We start from the raw sequence: 21,298 nt of genomic DNA, 5'->3' as shown, positions 1-21,298 counted from the left end.
TTCCGCGGTCACAATTTAAGGCAACCACTCTTTTAACTGTCACAGTTTATGCCAAACACTACTTTAATTGTTACACTCCAAACCTACTTGAGGGGAGATATGGGAGGAGGTTCAACAGAACCAATAAGAAGATACTCTGGGCAGCAGTTTTTCTTTATTCTGTGTTCTGATTTTTCCTGCTTTTTTTTCAACTCTGAGGCTTATTACCCATAAATCTTGTAAACTAAAATAAAAGCAGGAGGCTACTTTAAGTTATTTTTGGGAAAAAAAGTAGTTCAAGATACTCATGAATGGTAGCTTCCACTTTAGGAATTTTCTTAGTGGAATGCAAATATCCTTGGTATCCTTGCTAGCTTCTTATGGAGGGTGAGGAGAAATGATTCCTTTACATTCTTCAATGATATCCTCACTTTCAAAGTTTTGGGCCTTCATGGTCAATAATATGGATTAGTTTAACTTGACTATGATTATTTTTTTATGGGGAGGGGGTTGGGTATGATGAGAGAATAGTAATAGTGATGCCAGGAAAAAAAAAGAAAAAAAAGAGGTTAATTGAGTCATTTAGCAAAATGTGCAGAAGAGAACAGAAGGAAGTTCAAAGGGGGACACAGATAAGCAGGTTGGGTTTGAAATTGTGTTGAATTTATTATGTACTTTTAAAACTAAATGAAATAGCTTTTTGGTATCACATTGTTATTTTTTTCTGTTCTCTGTATATGAAAATGTTCCTATTGCTGTTTGTCAAGGTCAGAATAACAAAAAAATATTTTAAAAGTATCTTATTGTGGCAATATCCTCATTCTAATCTAGGTCATTTAATTTCACAAGAATAAAGTTTATCAACATTAAAACTTTTTTTCAACATTTTTTTAACAGTAAAAAGATTTTCTTTTTGAATCTGTAGCGTTTAATGAGAATCCTTTTGTTCATTTTAATCAGTTTACATTTTTATATATATTATGTCACTTGAGCCTCCACAGCTTAAAAAATTATTAGAAGAAGGTACTTGAGGTGTTATTAACCCCAAGTTATATATGAGGAAATTGAGGATTGAGATCATAAGCCCATATCCATAGTATGCATATTGTTTGAATTTGAACCTAGACCTATAAGATTGCAAGTCCAAGGTATATGGATACCTGTCACATTTCATTTTTTTCCTATTTGTTTACTTAACCATTTTAGCAGGATTTTAAATTGATGACAAATCAAAACACGTTCAATATGAAATAATTGTGGCAAAAAAATCCAAACTCAAACAATCCTCTTATTACTTATTACTAATCACTAAAGCAATTCAGTGACCTTTTAGTGAATTGTCAAATAAACAAGGTTCCTGTTCTGGAAGGTTCCATGCTTCTAAGAGCTGTTTTCATGGGCTTTTGTATTTATACCCACATCACACTTCCTAGTGTTATTGTCATTGTTTCAGGGTCATAGAATTTTAGGATAGAAAGGATTTCTGACAGATCATCTTCCTTCCCATGCCCTCCTCCTTCTATAGCTATGATTCATATGACTTCTGTATTTGATGCCATATGTTAGGGTGAAGGGGCTCTTCTGACCTGATCCCGTATCACTTAGTGGGGCAGGGAAGAACATAGACATTATTGACCTATGGCAGATAGTTTCATAGATTTTGAATTGGAAGGGAGTTTAGAGGCCATCTAGCCTATTCTTATTTTGCAGATGAAGAACTTGAGGCTCAGAGAAATTGATGACCTAGGTTTCTAAGGTAGTAAGACTGAGAATTGAACTTAGATACTCTTAGTCCAAATTCAACCCTCTTTCCATTGCACCATGATCTACTCTCATTTCAAACTTAGCCTTCTTTTCTCCAATACCAGGCTGTTGCTTACATATATGTACACACACACACACACACACACACACACACACACACACATATGTTCATATATAGAATGATTTTGTTAATTTGGAAAAACCAAGTTTTTGTGATTTTACTAAGACCCATAAAGCAGTTTGTGACAGGCACAAAACTTCTAGATATCTCTCCCACTTTTCTGGAACCCTCTAATGCTGGAAACTTATTTATTCCATGCTTCTTGGGAGGGGAGAATTCATTAGCTAGTACCTAGAATAGTGAAAGGAGGAGTGATGAGATTCTAGGTTCCTGAGAAGACTTGGAAGGTGGGAGTAAAAGATTCTGGCTTGGTAATTGTAGAGTATTTGTTACCTAGATGATCAAGGCTAATTAGCCCTGGCTAATAATATCTTTTCCCTGTATGACACTTAAATGGAGGAGAGAAAAAAAGGAAATAAGCATTTAAGTGCTTACTATGTGTTAGGCACCTTGTTAAAAAAGGAATTTTTGTATACAGAATTGGTTCTATTTCTTGCCTTTTATCAATAATGCCATAGAATCATTAGTCACCACTTCCTTCCTCCTCTCCAAGATTTCTTGTAGTCTTTGGGCTTGGATGTCAATATCTTTTTGTTTTCATTAAGATTGCTTTATCTTTATGATCACCTGAGCTCAAGGCCTTAAAAATTAATCCTTAGGCCCAATTATATGGCAATAAATATACCAATCTAGGCGATATGGACGAATATATACAAAAATATAAACTGCCTAGACTAACAGAAGAAGAAATAGAAGTCTTAAATAATCCCATATCAGAAAATGAAATCCAACAGGCCATTAAAGAACTCCCTAAGAAAAAATCCCCAGGTCCTGATGGATTCACAAGTGAATTCTATCAAACATTCAAAGAACAACTAATCCCAATACTATACAAACTATTTGACATAATAAGAAAAGAGGGAGTTCTACCAAATTCCTTTTATGACACAAACATGGTACTGATTCCAAAACCAGGCAGGTCAAAAACAGAAAGAAAATTATAGACCAATCTCCCTAATGAATATAGATGCAAAAATCTTAAATATGATACTAGCAAAAAGACTCCAGCAAGTGATCAGAAGGGTCATTCACAATGATCAAGTAGGATTTAAACCAGGGATGCAGGGCTGGTTCAATAATAGGAAAACCAGTCCACATAATTGACCATATCAACAAGCAAACCAACAAAAATCACATGATTATTTCAATAGACGCAGAAAAAGCCTTTGATAAAATGCAACACCCATTCCTATTAAAAACACTAGAAAGCATGGGAATAGAAGGGTCATTCCTAAAAATAATAAATAGTATATATCTAAAACCATCAGCTAAAACATCTGCAATGGGGATAAACTAGATTCATTCCCAATAAGATCAGGAGTGAAACAAGGATGCCCATTATCACCTCTATTATTTGACATTGTACTAGAAACACTGGCAGTAGCAATTAGAGAAGAAAAAGAAGTTGAAGGCATTAAAATAGGCAAGGAGGAGACCAAGTTATTGCTCTTTGTGGATTACATGATGGTCTACTTAAAGAATCCTAGAGATTCAACCAAAAAGGTAATCAAAATAACCAACAACTTTAGCAAAGTTGCAGGATACAAAATAAACCCACATAAGTCATCAGCATTTCTATATATTTCCAATACAGCTCAGCAGCAAGAACTAGAAAGAGAAATCCCATTCAAAATCACCTTAGACAAAATAAAATACCTAGGAATCTCTCTGGAGACAAACACAGGAAATATATGAACACATCTACAAAACATTCTCCATACAACTAAAACTAGACTTGAGCAATTGGAAAAACATTAACTGCTCATGGGTAGGTCGAGTCAATATAATAAAAATGAACATCCTACCCAAACTCATCTATCTATTTAGTGCCATACCCATAGAACTTCCAAAAAATTTCTTTACTGATTTAGAAAAAACCATAACAAAGTTCATTTGGAAGAATAAAGGATCACGTATATCCAGGGAAATAATTAAAAAAAAAATACAAAGGAAGGGGGCCTTGTATTCCCAGATCTCAAGCTATATTACAAAGGAGCAGTCATCAAAACAATTTGGTACTGGCTAAGAGACAGAAAGGAGGATCAGTGGAATAGACTGGGGGCAAGCGACCTCAGCAAGACAGTATATGATAAACCCAAAGATCCCAGCTTTTGGGACAAAAATCCACTATTTGATAAAAACTGCTGGGAAAATTGGTAGATACTGTGGGAGAGATTAGGTTTGGATCAACACCTCACACCCTACACCAAGATAAATTCAAAATTGGTGAATGACTTGAACATAAAGAAGGAAACTATAAGTAAATTAGGCGAACACAGAATAGTATCACATGTCAGACCTCTGGGAAGGGAAAGACTTTAAAACCAAGCAAGACTTAGAAAGAGTCACAAAATGTAAAATAAATAATTTTGACTACATCAAATTAAAAAGCTTTTGTACAAACAAAACCAATGTAACTAAAATCAGAAGGGAAGCAACAAATTGGGAAACAATCTTCATAAAAACCTCTGACAAAGGTTTAATTACTCAAATTTACAAAGAGCTAAATCAGTTGTACAAAAAATCAAGCCATTCTCCAGTTGATAAATGGGCAAGGGACATGAATAGACAGTTTTCAGATAAAGAAATCAAAACTATTAATAAACACATGAAAAAGTGTTCTAAATCTCTTAGAAAGATGCAAGTCAAAACAACTCTGAGGTATCACCTCATACCTAGCAGATTGGCTAACATGACAGCAAAGAAAGTAATGAATGCTGGAGGGGATGTGGCAAAGTAGGGACATTAATTCATTGCTGGTGGAGTTGTGAATTGATCCAACCATTGTGGAGGGCAATTTGGAACTATGCCGAAAGGGTGCTAAAAGACTGTCTGCCCTTTGATCCAGCCATAGCACTGCTGGGTCTGTATCCCAAAAAGACAGTAAGGAAAAAGACTTGTACAAGAATATTCATAGCATCGCTCTTTGTGGTGGCCAAAAATTGGAAAATGAGGGGATGCCCTTCAATTGGAGAATGGCTGAACAAATTGTGGTATATGTTGGTGATGGAATACTATTGTGCTCAAAGGAATAATAAAGTGGAGGAATTCCATGGAGACTGGAACAACCTCCAGGAAGTGATGCAGAGTGAAAGGAGCAGAACCAGGAGAACATTATACACAGAGACTGATACACTGTGGTACAATCGAATGTAATGGAATTCTCCATTAGTGTCAGTGCAATGTTCTTGAACAATCTCCAGGGATCTAGAAGAAAAAACACTATCCACAAGCAGAGGACAAACTGTGGGAGTAAAAACACTGAGGAAAAGCAACTACTTGACTACAGGCGTTGAGGGGACATGTTTGAGGAGAGACTCTAAATGAACACTCTAATGCAAATACCAACAACATGCAAATGGGTTTGAATCAAGAACACATGTGATACCCAGTGGAATCGTGCGTCGGCTAGGGGAGAGTTGGGGGGGGAAGAAAATGATCTTTGTCTCCAATGAATAATGTTTGGAAATGACCAAATGAAATAGTGTTAAAAAAATAAAATAAAAAAAAAGAAAAAGAAGTAGGGGTGCTCAAAGGGTTATAAAACTTTGCATAGCTTTGATCTGGTAATACCACTACTGGGTCGGTATCCAAAAGAGATATGAAGGAAAAGGACCTACTGGTACAAAAATATTTATAGCTGCACCCTTTGTGGTGGCAAAGAATTGGAAACTGAGGGAATGACCATCAATTGGAGAATGGCTGAATATATTGTGGTACGTGTTGTGATGGAATAATATTGTGCTATAAGAAATGATAAGTTGACCAAATAAAATAATGTTTTAAATCTTAAAAAAAAAAGAAAAGACATGATAAGTAATATCATTTCAGAAAAAGCTGGAAAGAGCTACATGAACTGATGCAGAGTGAAATAAGCAGAACTGGTAGAACACTTGTTCACAATAACAGCATTATTGGACGATGATTATCTGTGAAAACTTGGTTACTCTCAGCAGTGCAATGATCTGGGACAATCCTGAAAGACTTCTGATGGGGAATGTGATACTCCTCCAGAGAAAGAACTGTTAGAGTTGACTTTCATATAGTTTATCTTTGGTTTTATTTTGGGGTTTTGGTTTTGTACGACTTTGCTCTTATAACAGTGACCAATGTGGAAGTGTGTTTTGCATGACAATAAAAATAAAAATTTAATAAAAAGCTAAAAAAAAAAATTAATCCTTAGGGAAAAGGAAGATAAAACCCAGAAAAAGACATGAAATTCTGGAATATCAGGTTCTGATTATCATTTGGCCTACTATTCTACTGAGTGAATTTTTTTAAGAAGTCTCTTTATCTTCAGGTTCATTGTGTATAAAAATGGAAGAAGTGATATCCCAAACTCACAGTATGCTGTAAAAAAGTATTTTGTAGCATTTTAATTGATGTTTGCAACTTATTACTTTGAGGCAAGGGGATGGGATATTTTTTCTTAAAAACATTTTTTAAAGAATATCTTTTGCTTTTTATACCAATGTGTCCTTCCTTAAGAATCTTCCTTTGGTAGGAAAAAAAATACAATTGAACAAGAAAGACCAACTTAATTGTGGTTGTTAATATTCTGCATCCCTCAAGAGGAGGATGTTTTTTATCTCTAATATTTTTCTGGAACTAGGATTGGTAATTGCATTTGATTTGAGTTTAATTTTAATCTTTAGTTGTTTTAATTTTGCTTTTAAATTATTGTTTTTATTTGTGTTATTATTGCATATACCTTCTTTTGCTTTTTTTTAAATGCAGAAGTTTGTACAAGTTCAAAGGAGGATATTTTTTCATTCCTTTGATACTAAAATGCATCTTTGTTTTAAAGTATCTTTAACAAAGCTTTGCAAAAGGAATATTCTTTAAGTTACATGTTAGAAGATTTTTTGTCTCTGTTCTTATATATTACTAAAATAGTTGTTTAATTATGAGATCAGAAAACTATTTGTCCAGACCATCCGTTATGAAGAATTCCTATTAGAAGATGTCATTCAGCTTTTATTTGAAGAACTCTTCTTCAGATAAGACCTACTTATCTCTTCAGGCATCATAGTTCACTTTTAAATAGACATAATTAAGAAATTTGTTTCCTTACATTGTAATAAGAGGTATTTCTCAGATTGGATTGCCTTTTGTAATTATCAGAGCAACTTTAATGACCCCCAAACTTTGCTCAGAAATAGAGGTCCATCCTTTTAGTAACAATATTCTTCCAGAGTAATATAGTTATTTGCATTAGAACATAATTATTGTATCTGAGGAATTAAAAATGAATGTTTCTTAGGGTATCTGGTAGTCATAAACAGACTACAACAACTCCTATGAGTAAAACCCCCAAATATAGGATATTTTCAAGGATAGAGATATATAATCAAAAAAAGAAGGTATAGGCTAGAAATATAGTGAGAGAGAAACCAGTGGACAGTCAGGCCCCGTGTTCTATACTGGTGCTCTTTTGATGTTTGGAGAAAGGAGAAAGAAACTCTTTGTGTGTGGTAGAATTCTGCCCTGTATGTGTGGTAGATGGAACAGATTTATAAAAAGAGATGGACAAGAATGGCACAGAATATGAAGAAATTGATGGGGTTTGAATTGCATCATTGGAGGAAATATCCAAAATTAATGAGGTCACAGATTCATTTTTGAGTATTGAAGTTCTAGTTATTTCAGAGTCCAAAGAGAACAAGTCTACTCTAAACTCTTTTTCATGTGGTAGCCCTTCAAATATTTATCAAATATCAAATATGAAAAGAACTATCAATAACCCTATATCTTCTCTTTAGGCTAAATATTCTCAGTTCTCTCAATGGACAGCTTTCATAAAGCATAATCTCTTTAGGCCTTTTACTGTTATGGACCTTATTTATATAGTCCATGAGTTGAATTTTTTTTGCCCAAACAAATCTCTTTAACTGTATCCATGATAGGTTGATCATCCTGCTGTATGTGTACATTTCTGGATCAGGGGAGCTTAAGTTGGCAGCAGTAATGTTGTATTTGGACTTTGCCTTTTGTTAATACCAGTAACTTTTGCCTCCCTATTCCATTTCCCCCATCTTTTCCTTTTTCCTCCTTAATAATTCAGTGGATCTATATAATCACATAGAGGGAAAGCAATGTAGGTACTATAATGGAGGGATTTGGAGAAGAGATGGTGATGATAGGTAGAAAGAGGGAATGGGGTTGAGAGGGTGAAGAGATCCTTCCTCTCTTCCCTTCCTTTTGGGGGGAGATAAGCCAAATCCTGTCTCCTTGAAAGGGGAATATGTCTCCCTTGAGAATGTTTTCTGGGAGATGGAGGACAGGACACTAGAGAGGGAATGCCTCAGTGAGATGACAAGATGCCCCCTTCAGAGGAGCACAGGGCTCCTGAGGTTCAATCTATCCCCGAGAGACAAGATGATTTCTTATGCCTCTGCTTCCCCTAGGGACACTTAACTGTCAATCCCTTTCAGGGTCTTGGGACTACTCAACTGTCAAGGAAATATGTCAGTTCCTTGGTTCAGGCAATCTTAAATCACTGGGATTTAGAAGTCAGCCCCTTTTTGGGGAGAGGTGTGACCCTCCCCGAATCTTCAATCCCCTTAATTATGTTGTTTAGAGATTGGCCCAGATCTAAATCTTAAATATCAAGTAATTTATTGGGGTTCAAGCCGGGAAGGGGTGGCAGTTATGTCAGGTAGGAAAGAAGGTAAGCACGGAAGGCCCTACACATTGTCCCCTCTAGCAGGTTGGCCCTCCAGAGTCTGAGGGTTCAAGGCTTCTCAGTCTTGACCCCTCTTCTTGCCAACTGGTTTTTAGTCTCTACTCTCAGGCTAACAAAATCTGAGTTCAGGGACAGTTAAGGGAGAGAGACAGAGAGAAATCCTTGGAAGGGATCTGTGGATGACTCCCTTCAAAAGTCCCAATTCACAATCCCACTGAGGACTTTATTTAGACTGCTGTCATGGAGAGTTTGATTGGAGGTACTCAGGGGTTCTGAAGGGACATTAGATCTCCCAAGAAATAGTCTTCTTCCCAGCCTAGGGAATCCACCTCCCTCCTCTGACTCCCAGCTAGAAGTGAAGTTGCCTGTTAGATCCTCAAGCTTCTGATTCTCTCCTAGAATTCTCATTTTTTTTTCTTCTTGCTCCTCCCCCCACTCTTTCTTCAGCTAGTCTCTGTCCTACATGTGGAAGGTCTCTTATCTTACAGTACACCTCATCCTGTGAGATTGTTGTCCATCTTCTATTGCCTCAGTGAACAGATTGCTTATTTATTCTTAAAACTTCTTAATCTCTGGGTAGAATTAGAAAAAGCTCTTCAGGGAGAAATTGGTTAGAAAATGCCAAATCATGGACAAATCACCAAGATGATTCTGATTTAATATTTATTTCTGAAGTATCAAATGAGTCAACTTTGCTACCTAGTTCATTGAAAGGAAAAAGAAAATTGTAAATCATAGCTGAAAGGGACATAAAATGAGAAAAAATAAGAGACTTCAAATTATTTTAGTTGTACATTAAATATTGCCCTTCATAGGATGATAGAATTAGAATTGGAAAGAACCTTAGAGACTATTGTGTGGAGTGGAATTCTGGAGAGACTCATACGTAATCCCAGAAATCACTCTAATGAGCAGACAGGAGACTTGATAAGATGCTGGCAGAGAAAAACTGCTTTATTTAGAGTAAACTGGGGGAAGGGGGAGGGGAAGAGAAGGAAAAGAGATTCTGCCCACACTAGCAGCTTGCTTGGGGCAAAAATGTCCTCTCTTCTTCTAGGTACAATCACAGACTTTTATAAAAGTCCTGACACAAGATTCTTCTTCTCCTCTCTGTCTAATCCCACAGAAAGGGAAAGGGGCCATGATGTTTACAGTCTTGAGTGAGTGATTTTCAACATTAGGTACCCCTAAAGACCTCCATGATCCAGAAAAATCTGTGACTATTATGGGGTTCTTAGTCTGGGGACTATAATGATACTTTTGAAACTCACTGTACTTTCCCTCATTCAGTTTATCTTATAGTTGGCTTTCTTCCCAGGGTACAGATAAACTCTTCTCAAGGTTTTTGAAAATAGGTCAGGAAAACCAGAAGTTTTAGGGGGTGGGGATTGGGGGTAGGGGCAGACAGTTTTAGTCTAAGGAATAGTAATACTAACGTCTTGAGAATTGGGGTTACAAGTTAAATGACTACTCTGAGAATTACACGCTGAATCTCATCCCACACACTATGTAGGGCAACCCATACTTAAACAGGAATCCTCTCTCTGCTGTGTGCTGCCTGACTGTAGTTATCCATCTTTCATTTGAAAGGAACCCACTTTCAGTTGAGGTTGACAGCTTTAATTTTGAAGAAGTTCTTCATCATATCAAGACTATATTTGCTTCTCTGCAATTTCTACTCACTGCTTCCTAGTTTTACATTTTAGAAACAAAGACAGCCTTTAAAATAAATGAAGGTAGTTCTTCTGTCCAAGTCTTCTCCAGGCTAAATACTCCCAAGTTCCTTCTGCTGATTCTCATGTAGTAAGAATTAGTAAACAAGCATTTATGAATCTACTACTTGCCAGGCCATGAGGATTCTTGACCTCAAAGAGATCATTCATTGGATTATAGGAATAGAGAGATAAGGGATAAGGGAAAATGTAAGGGAGAGAGAGAGAGGAAAATTTAGCCATGAATCCTGGAAAAGATTCTAGAAGGAGAAGGCACTGCAGAGGGTAGAGGTTTGGGAGTTAACTGAAGATTTCACAGGTTTTCCTGTCCCTGAGCTGGAAGGGAGAACAGCTGCTCCATCAACTACTGTGACCTGATCAGTTTGTTGAGAAACTTGGAGGTTCTTGTCTTTGGAAGATACCTAGTAGATTATGTGGTTTTCCCTGCAGTGCTGTGTCAATTTGGCTGGGTAATCCAAAGATTTTAACATCTGGGTCTTTGGGGTTTTTACCCAAGAAACCAACCCCAGGCTTGGTGAAGGACTCATCCACCCACCTGTGAGTCCATTCTCAATAGCCTGTTTAGAGACAATTAAGGTTAGTTGATTAACAATCTGGGATACTTAGTCTAGATAGTCAGATAGTTTTTGGGTTTAGATGAGAACTAAATGAGCTGGTAGGAAGGTTTTGGAAGATCAGAAGAGCTCTCATGAGAGAGGCGTAGAAGTTGGGTGGAGATATAGCTCTGTAGAATTAGGGACATTTTGGATTTTGACTATCAGTTCCCTAAACATAAGTTGTAAAATAAACTTAACTGTTGTGTCTCAAGGGTTTTGTGCTTCATTGGCCCTGGGAAGGTCCTTAAGTGTTTTTTTTTTTAACCATCAATCCATCTGGGTCCTTCTCTATATACATATCTCCTTTTGGAGGACCATTTCTTTTTCAGGATTACATTCTGTCAGATCTCAGTACCCTTTCCAATCCTTATTCTCTAAGATTCTATCATAGATTCTCTTCTATTGTCTTTACCCATTTTCCCTTGGCAACTTTTTTGGCTTCCATGAGCTTAATTATAATTACTAAGCAAAAGTGACTCACAGATTTAAACAGCTATCCCTATGCTTCAGTATCATATTGCCAATTGTCCAATGGATATTTCACATTGGATATTTTAGAGATATCTCAAAACTAAACAAACTTGCTATTCCTTTAAGAAACATTTTTATTAATGACTTTTTTTCCCTATCACCTAGATTTTTCTCTGAATCTGTTCCCTGCCTGTCTTCCTGAGAAAAATATAATACATGGTTAAAAGATTTTAACACTGTGATTGGTGAGGACATTGGCACATAGGAAACTAATAATGAAGGCTATAAGGCATATGTAATTGAGTCAAACTGAAGAGTGTTGAAATAAAGTGAATTGTATAGAAATTTAGTAGAATAGGGAGAGAAATTGGAGAGATAGAGATAGTGTGCTCATTAGAGGATATGAAATTTAAGCTTAACTGGTGGAGGCTAGGTAAGATTTGGTTTATGTTGAATGAAAGAACATATACCACTATGGAGGAACTACAAAAGTGAAAGTATAGTGCTTAATGTTTGTTGAATTTGATTGAATCTGAGATTGCCTGTCAGTTTGTTTTAAATTTTTGGAATAAAATAAAAGTAATTTTCTCCTATAGTGGGTGGTAAGAACTTTTTTCATTTACTAATATTTTATTTTTTAACTCAATTACATGAAAAACAGTTTCTTTAGCTTTCATTTTCTTTATGTTTGAGTCAAACTCTCACTCCCCAAGCAATGTGATATAGATTTTACATGTGTAATAGTGTAAAACAGCTTTCCATTTTAGTCCTTTTGTGAAAGAGAATTTAATGAATGGAAGAAAAGTAAGGTGAAATATAGTATGTTTCAGTATGCATTAAACTCCATCAGCTCATTCCCTAGAGCCAGATAGTTTTTATCATAATCTTGGATCACTGTATTCCTAGGAATAGCTGAATCATTCATAAATGTTAATCATATAATATTGCTGTTACTGGGTACAGTGTTCTAGTTTTGCTACCTTCACTTTGTATCAGTTCATATAGGTGTTTCCATTCAGGGAAGAAATTTTTAAAAAAAGCTTTATTGATGATTTTATGCTGATCCTTTTTGGAGATAGTGCTGGTTTTATTTTCCTGCTTCTCCTTCTAATCAAGCCTTTTCCTGATACAGAGAAACAATTGAGCCACACCAGCAGTCAAGTGAGACTATAGATTTAACATTTGTAGGATTCAAGCTCTTGGCCCAGGGGAGAGGAGTGAGTTTCTGGATCTGATGAAGTGGAATTGAAAAAGGCAGGTCTGCTTTAAGAATAACTATTGGGGGTAAGAGAAAGAAAGGAGTATTCTATTCCTCTCCTCTGTGTCCCCAAGTAAAACGTCTCCCTCTGAGAGACTTTATCTTCCTATTCTTTGAATGTGGCATAGTTGCTTTGCTTGATAGTTATTAAATTTAAATTAAATGCTTGGGGAATCCTGGCAAATAGTTTGCCTTTTGGAAAAAGTAAGACTGGAAACAGGATTTGTAAATGTTGACTTGTACTGACTGGGGGCTTAATGTGTGTTTGAGTGAATGAAACGAATACTGGCAGTTTTTTGTCTTTATTACCAAAATCCTATAGTGCATTAGGTATTGATTCCAATAAAACTTCCAGTCTTGCCTCAGCGTTCTAGATTACTTAATATTTTCTGAATATATTAATTCAGTTGAGTTTCTGTTCCATTCCAAAGAAGCATGATTCAAAAGACCTTTGAGAAAGTGGCTTTTTCAGGCAATGACAAATTCTTAACAGTTTCATAGAAGGGACAAGAACTATTGTATTTATGTATTTTTTATTCCTAAGGCCCTTCACAGTATCTGGCATATGGTAAGTGCTTGATGAATGTTAAAGAGAACTCCTGCAACTTAGTGCAATCACTTTAAAAAAATTTTTCTTTTATTCTAAACTTAACATAGCAATGAAATGATTCTTCAAAGTAGAACAGAAAAAAAATTTTTTTACATAAAACCTCAGTTTTCTATTGTTATACACCTTGCTTTACAAAGTCTTTTCTTTTAAATTAAAAAATCCATACATTCTTAGTATCTATTCTAAAAGAAGAATGGCAAGGGCTTGGCAAAGGACATTAAGCGACTCAACAATAAGTGCAATAAGTAACTTGACAATAAGTGACTTGTCCAGGGTCACACACAGTCTGAGGTCAGATTGGAACTCAGATTCTCCCAATTTCAAGTCTGGTGCTACCTAGCTGTCATTCACTTTGTTTTACTTCTAACCAAATAATTGATTTTACATTTAATTTTCAAAGGTGCCCCATTTGGTTTTATTGCCTTTTGAGTGCCATCTCTTTTTATATGTAATGGTAGAAATTTTAGGCTTTCTGGGAGAGGTTATAATATTGTAATGGTTAAAGTGTGGCTACAGGATTTATGTAATATTGAACAATGGCCACCAAGGAATTTTCTTATGAAATTCCTAAAATGAAACACTCAAGTCAGAATGAAGTTTATGGAGGTTTAATCACACTGGGAGTAGGGAAAAGGATAGGGAGAGAAGGAGAGAAGAGAAAAGGGAAAGGGGCTACTCAACCTCTGACCAAGGCAGGGGGAGTTTTAGGCCCAAAGGCCCAGGTGGAAAGAATCAGTCCTTAACTCACGTGACAGATCTGAAGGAAAGCTGTCTGCGGGCGTCCTCTCTGTCCAAGCTCCTAACACCAACTCCCATCTCGCTCTCTCCACAGGAAGTGAGCGAATTCCAGAGGCTGTCCCTACCTCACTTCCTGTGTCTCACAAAATCCAATGGTTGGCTCTAGCTTGGCTTAGGACAGCCCAGGTGGGCAGTTAGTTATTTCTGATTTGTCATTGACTAGCACATGCCCGTGTAGTGTGGGTGTGCACAATTTTTGGGTGCTAGACCAAGATGGAGACTTTTAAAATTCACATATATAAGTAATGTGGATCATAGAGTTGAGTTAAAGGGGTTCCTTACCAGTCATATGGCTTATTCCTCTTTTTATGGATGAAGAAACTGAGGCTAAGGAGTAAAGTCCAAGGTTATGAGGGAGTGAGTAGGAGAACTGTGATAACATGACTCCAAATGTATGGTTCTTTCCATTAGGACAAAACTATCAACCCTTTGTAACCTAAGAGCTTGATTTGTGATATTTGCATGAATTGTAAATTTGTATTAATGAGAATGTAATGATAAAAATCTATAATTAGATTGTTAAGTGTTTTCTTCATGTTGGGATTAGATAGCAATTATCTTCTGGTTTTCCTTATGCTTTTGTAGTTGACCCAAAGGGGTAAAAAAAAGTGTCTAAAGTCCAAATTACCTAGATAAACTAATGAATTTTCCTTCCAAAATGAAGAGGAAAAGGATAGTGAGATTGCTCCCTTCCTTTGCTCATGCCTGGGACATCAAAATGTGATATTGGGTAATAAGTTACCTAAGTTTGTCCTTTTGTGAAATGGGTGATAATGCAGGCTATAACTTCACAGGATTGTTCTGAACAAAGCATTTTGTAAGCCTTCAAGTGAAACATAAATGTGAGTTGTTTTTGTTTCATTTCAAAACTGTACATGTGATTTCTGGCAATAATGGATATTAGTGTTAGCAAAATTTCACTGCAGCAAAATATCAGGACCCTATGTAGTAGTTGTTAAAGATAATTTTATCTGTTTTCCCAAGATAGATTTTGAAGCTTGGAAATTAGTTGGTGCATTTTTTAAGCAGTGGAAAAATTGCTTCTTACAAATGAATGTTACTAAAACTAGGCATTGTCTCCTTTTCTCACTTAGGTATGGACTCAGCAAGATCGCCAGAGTATTCTTACTACTTTATCACAGCTACTTCTGGATAAAGAATGTACTGTCTTAATTGGTCGTCAACTTCGACCTATTGTCTTGGATTTGCTGGAAAGGAACCGTGAAGCCATCCAGGCTGGAGGTCAGATCAACCATGATCTACATGAAAGGCTATGTGTGGCCATGAGCAAGCTTATCAGTAGCCATCCTGATGTCCTTCCGTGAGTAACCCTTTTTGTTCTACATGTTTTTGTTTGTGATGATTGGAACCATTTCTTCCTGAAGGGGAAGAGTTTTGCTGAAAAAGAGGGAATAAAAATATTGAAAAGGGAATAATGCTTATAACTTTTAATTGAAAATTAAACAATACCAGATTCTTTTTATTTTGGTTTTGAGGAAAGTATGGCTTATAAAATACCCCAGGATAGGTCATGTCTACTCTCAGAACTTAAACTCTGAATTCTTCTCCTTAGTCCTTTTTCTCCTCTTGTAGTCTTTGTCTCTCATCCTTGTACCTGAACCTTAGAACAGTGATGGTGAGCCTATGGCACAGTTGCCAAAGATGGCACACAGAACACTCTGTGGGCATGGGGCCACCCTTCCTCCCCACCCCCCACCTGCAGAGGTTGTTACTAAAAAGGCAGAGGGACTTGGGTGGAGCTGCTCCTTTCCCCTCTCCACAATGCCTCATGACATTTTTTCAGATTCCCCGCCCCTCTGCCTAGCCACCCAATAGGAGTACACAGGGGGTAAGGTGGGTTCTCACAGGTGGCAGAGTTGGAAGGGAGCAGAGCTCTTGGGTCACTTCCCTATCCCTCTCTACAGTTGCTGTGGACATTCCTCATTTCATTTGCTCCTCCCTGCAGCAGCCCATAGGGAGTTCTTTCTCCCTCCCCTGTTTGGGGTAAAAGGGAAGGGGTATGTCTGGCACTTAGTCTCTGATGGGGGACAGGCTTGGCACTCAGTCCAGTGGGTGGGATGGGGGTGGTCTTATTTGTTTGTTTGGAGTTTTAACAGACAGTTATTGATATTTAACTAGTAAGAGTTTTTTCTCTTTTAAATTTTATTTTATCTTTTTATGAGACCATTGATTTGGGGGAGGGGGCACATGCAAGCATTTAATAAACCTCTGCTATGTACTAGGTGTGTGCTGGGGATATACAAATATAAAAAAGCGAAACTCCTTTTAATGGATTTTGCATTCTGTGACTTTATTCCTTGTCTCTTCTAGCTATCTGCCTTTCTCTTTTTAGTCTTGTTAAAAATGTTCCCTGATTTGAGATCCATCCTTTTAAAAATATCAGTCCTGTTTTGTTTGACTATTCAGGTATTTGGTATTGATTTGGACAGTGCTTGATTTACTCTATTCATCATGGCTAAAAAAGCAGCAAAGTAATGTTCAAATGGTTATGGAGAGGTTTATTTAATTACCCATTTTAAGCTTCACATAACCATATGAGGTATCATCCCTGTTTTATAGATGAGGAAACAATCTCAAGAGGGTTGAAATATTTTCCTACATCTAGTAAATACAGGAGCCAAGACTTGAACTCTTGTCTTCTAACTTCAAATTCCATCAGTATTCTTTCTATTATATTATCACTTGGGAATAGGTACTGAATTTGGATTTCATTGAAATAAGAAGTCTTAGATACAGAGACCAGGGAGGAAGGAGGAAGGGAACCAGCATTTATTAATCACTTACTATGTGCCAGGCCCTATGATGATTACTTTACAAATATTATGTACCAGGGCACAGCTAGGTGGCTCAGTGGATTGAGAACCAGGTCCAGGGATGGGAGGTCCTGGGTTCAAATGAGGCCTCAGGCACTTTCTAGCTGTGTGACCCTGGACAAGTCACTTGACCCCCATTGCCTAGCCCTTACCACTCTTCTGCCTTGCAACCAATACACAGTATTGAGATAAGGGTTTAAAACAAAACAAAACAAAACAACAAAACAAATATTATGTACCTTAGTGGAGAGTAAAGAAAATCCTAAGACCTAGGGAGCAGTAGAGAAGTACAGTAAAACATTGGGATGAAAAGTAAGGCAATAAGTGAGTGAGATCACTGCTCTCTGTTCCAAATTCTTACCTATAAGACAGACATAACAACTACCACAATAACATTTACATAGCACTTTAAGGTTTACAGAGTGTTTTACAAATATTATCTCATTTGATTCTTACAGCAATCCTGTGAGTTAGGCCCTACTTATGATCTCTGTTTTTACTAATGAGAAAACAGGAAGACAGGCTAAGTGATTTGCCTGGGGTCACAAAGCTAGAACATGTCTGCCTTTGGATTTGATCTTGAGTCTTTTTGACTCTAGGTTCAGTTCTTTATTCTTTGTGCCATATAACTGCCTTTAAGCAGAGTTTCTATGATGCTTTGCAATACTAATTCCTTATAGATCTTACTTTCCATTCATATCTTGATTTTCTGTTTTAAAAATATCTTTCTATTGTACATATGAACTCATGCATTATATATAAATTATCTTATTACACATAGAATGTCAACATTGCATTTACCTTGCATTGTATAATGCATATTCTTTAAGAAAAGGAGGAATAAGAAACAGTTCTGTTGGGAAACAGCTTATACATACCATAATTTTCTTGCACTATAGAAAATTATATTATAGATAACATTTTATAGTATTGTAATTTATTGAGATTATTTTCCTCCAAAGTTAATAAAATTCATTTGTTAATTATTTCTGTCCCTCACAATTGTGTTGTGAGGACATTTTAACCTATTTTATAGATAAGTATTTGTAACAGAGTGCAATGATTGAATTTATGTCTCCTTTTCATCCTGATTTTTTTCTACTTCTGTATTATACCTTAAGTCATAAGACTTTTCTTTGTTGGGGTGTATTCCCTTTCTTATGTCTTGGTTTTCAATACTAAGCATAGCTTATGTATATTATCAGACCATGAGGAATCAGATCCTCTTATTCTTGAGGATCTTCTTATCAGATCCTCTGGTCCCAGAGGACTGAATGTGATGTTGACTTATATATTTGGTTTTAAATACTCATCTCTTTTTTCCTTTTCTTTTGCTTTTTGGCTATTATCGTTGTTCTGTGTTTTATTGCTTCTATAGAGACCTATATTTGTTTTGGATAATACTCATGTTTATATTTTTTGCATTCTCTTGAAAGGTTTGCCCTGAGATATTTTAAAGGCACCTTCCCAGTTTTTCAGAGACTCTTCCTGGAAAGTTCAGATGCTAATCCTGTTCGCTTTGGGCGCCGGCGGATGAAATTGAGGGACCTGATGGAAGCAGCTTTCAAGTTTTTACAGCAAAATCAGTCTGCATTTCGGGAGCTTTGGGACTGGAGTGTGTGTGTTCCACTCCTTAGGAGCCATGACACTTTAGTTCGTTGGTATGTCGAGACTACTTTTCCAAAGCTGTCAAGAGATGAGAGCTGATAGATTTCTTTTTTTCAAAGATTCTTTGGGTTATTCTGTGCGAATTTCTGTTTGAAGGAATCATTCTGAATTTGTTATTTTTGACTTGTATTCATCTTTCCTTTCCTCAAGTTTATATAACTTCAAGGTAGGTAGGATTATGTGAATTGGAGATCAGGAACCCAGGTTGGAGTGAGACTATTTAGCTACTGGTACATATAGTCAAGGGGAGTTTATTGTGTCTCGATTTCTCAACCTGATAGCTCTTTCCCAAGATTAATTTTTTGAGGATATGAATAGTTTACGTATTATGGGAGATTTTTGTTTTCACTTAATCCTTAAATGAAAAAATTAAGTATTGAGCATGTGGTTTGTTTTGTTTCTTCCAGGTATACTGCAAATTGTCTTTCTTTGATTACGTCAATGAATGAGGAGCACAAATTATCCTTCCTAAAGAAGATCTTCAACAGTGAAGAACTGATACATTATAGGCTTAAGTAAGGAAAGACCTTAGGGCAGTGATGGTGAACCTATGGCACGGGTGCCAAAGATGGCATGCAGAGCACACTCTGTGGGCATATGACTACTCTTCCTCCCCACCCCCCAGCAGATTTCATTACTAGAAAGGCAGAGGGATTCAGGTGGAGTTGCTCCCCACCAGGCGTGAGGACATTTTTTCATATTTCCCCATCCCCCTCTGTCCAGTAGCCCAATGGAAGCACACAGAGGGTAATAAAGTAGGTGTCTCACAGGTGGAAGAGCTGGAGGGGAGCAGAGCTTGGGCCATTCCCCTCCCCCTCTCTACACTCGCTGAGAACCTTCCTCACTTTACCCAACTATCTGACCATTGGAAGCCTTTCCTTCCTCCCCTGTGTCAGGTAAAGTGGGGGGCAGGGTGAGCTTGGTACTTAGTGAGAGGATGGACAAGGCACTCGGTCTGGGGGTTGGTTGGGGGGAGGCCTGGCACTCTAACTTTAAGGCTTATTGTTGACCTCTAGTATGTTAACTCTACTTCTTAGGGACCTCATTAGTATAGCTATTCTTACTTTAAAATAACTAATGGACATCTTGGTTTTTTCTTAGATTGTTAGAAGAAGCACAACTACAAGATGTAGAGAAGGCCTTGGTTTTGGTCACTCCAGACACTGCTCTTTGGCAAAGGGAAAAAGAACCACCGCATACACAAGGCCACATTGTTTCTGGTGATCTTTCAGCCCATGTGACAGCAGTCTGTGGCGTGCTTCTTCCACGGCAGTACCTGGCACCCACTGAGCAGGTAGGCAGAGATAGTGATTGGAATCTCCCATATTAAAATATGTGACTTGCCTAAGACTGATTCTTCCTACCCTTGACTAATAAACATGTGACTGTTCCTACAAGCTGAAAAGGCTATGTCATTATGGTTTGGCAGATTGGAACTATCTGAAAAAAAGTAATCAGGGAAGGGATTAGACTTTCATTAATATGTTAGTCTTAAGAAGTCAGTATAGTAGGCATTATTTCAAGTTTGCAAATGAGCAAGTTGAGGCATGGTGACTTGTTAAAAGGCTATACATAGCTAGTCAGTAAAATGTCTAGAATCCTCAGTGCCTTGTACATAGGAACTTAGTAAATGTTTTTGGAATAGATTTGAACTTTGAGCCTTTTGATGTTCAGTAGCCCCTCTTTATTTGATAGAAATTTGATACCAATTTTCCCATAAGATTTTAGACTCCTTGGATAATTACTTGAAAAATCAGTGTCTGCTTATGTAGCCGATTTCCATTTGTTTATTTATTCATTCATTCACCCATTTATTTATTTATTTGTTTAATCATTCATTCACATTTATTCATTCGTCTATCCATCCATCCATCCATCCATCCATCCATCCATCCATCCATCCAATCTATCCATCTATTTATTTATTTGTTTATTTGTCTAAGCCCTTACTTTCCACCTTAGAATCAATACTGTGTTCTGATTCTAAGACAGAAGAGTGATAAGGGCTTGACAATGAGGGTTAAATGACTTGCCCAGGGTCATACAGCCAGGAAGTGGCTGAGGTCAGATTTAAACCTAGGACCTCCTATCTCTAGACCTGGCTCTCAAACCATGGAGCTCTCCAGCTGCCCCACATAGTTGATTTTTAAAATGAGAAAAGTATTGAGCAGAAGGCTAAATTGGGAATATCTTTGAACTGCCAAGGCTTACCTTCTTTATTGATGTCAGGAATTGACTGCTAAGAGAGCATTTTAGTTTCTTGACCTGACACTACTGTTAACCATTTTCTTTACAGGAAGGGATTAGATTTGAGAAATTATTTTGTGTTGAAATTAATTTCTGTATTTTCCTAGCTTCATTCCATAAAAATACATGGTAGCTTGAGTAGAGAAGTAAAAGAAAAAAAAAACAGAAAGCACTGAGGGCAGGAGAGAAACATTTTAAAATTCTGTACCCTCTTAAAGATTTTAAGTTTCTGAACAGATAGAAAACTTTTAGAATTAGTTTTATTGATTAATTTTTGTGTCACCTTTTTTTGGTCATCACAACTTTATATTTAAAGACATTTAGATTCTCTCATATTGTAGACTACATAAGGTATACAGATACTTCCACACCTATGCTTAGAAACAGACTTTTGAAGTTTTAAGGATTCAGCAGCATTATCTTATTGGCAGATATTTAAGAAAAGGCTAAATTCAGGGTGTTGGCTTTTTAGAA

General features: G+C 36.8%; 1 protein-coding gene across 2 annotated transcripts in view; it reads left to right on the top strand.

Annotated features, from left to right (window-relative positions):
- MDN1 (midasin AAA ATPase 1) overlaps window positions 1-21,298 on the top strand; it is a 214,461-nt gene that overhangs the window by 14,145 nt on the left and 179,018 nt on the right. For both annotated transcript variants that reach the window (XM_007484319.3, XM_007484318.3), the window contains exons 2-5: window positions 15,170-15,396; window positions 18,346-18,570; window positions 18,985-19,092; window positions 19,679-19,871. In XM_007484319.3, the coding sequence (XP_007484381.2) occupies window positions 15,170-15,396; window positions 18,346-18,570; window positions 18,985-19,092; window positions 19,679-19,871 (753 nt within the window). The remainder of the gene's footprint in view (window positions 1-15,169; window positions 15,397-18,345; window positions 18,571-18,984; window positions 19,093-19,678; window positions 19,872-21,298) is intronic.

This window comes from Monodelphis domestica, chromosome 2 (genome assembly GCF_027887165.1).
Source record: "Monodelphis domestica isolate mMonDom1 chromosome 2, mMonDom1.pri, whole genome shotgun sequence".
In the NCBI taxonomy this organism is placed as follows: Eukaryota; Metazoa; Chordata; class Mammalia; order Didelphimorphia; family Didelphidae; genus Monodelphis; species Monodelphis domestica.
This window is presented reverse-complemented; position numbering and strand designations above follow the sequence as displayed.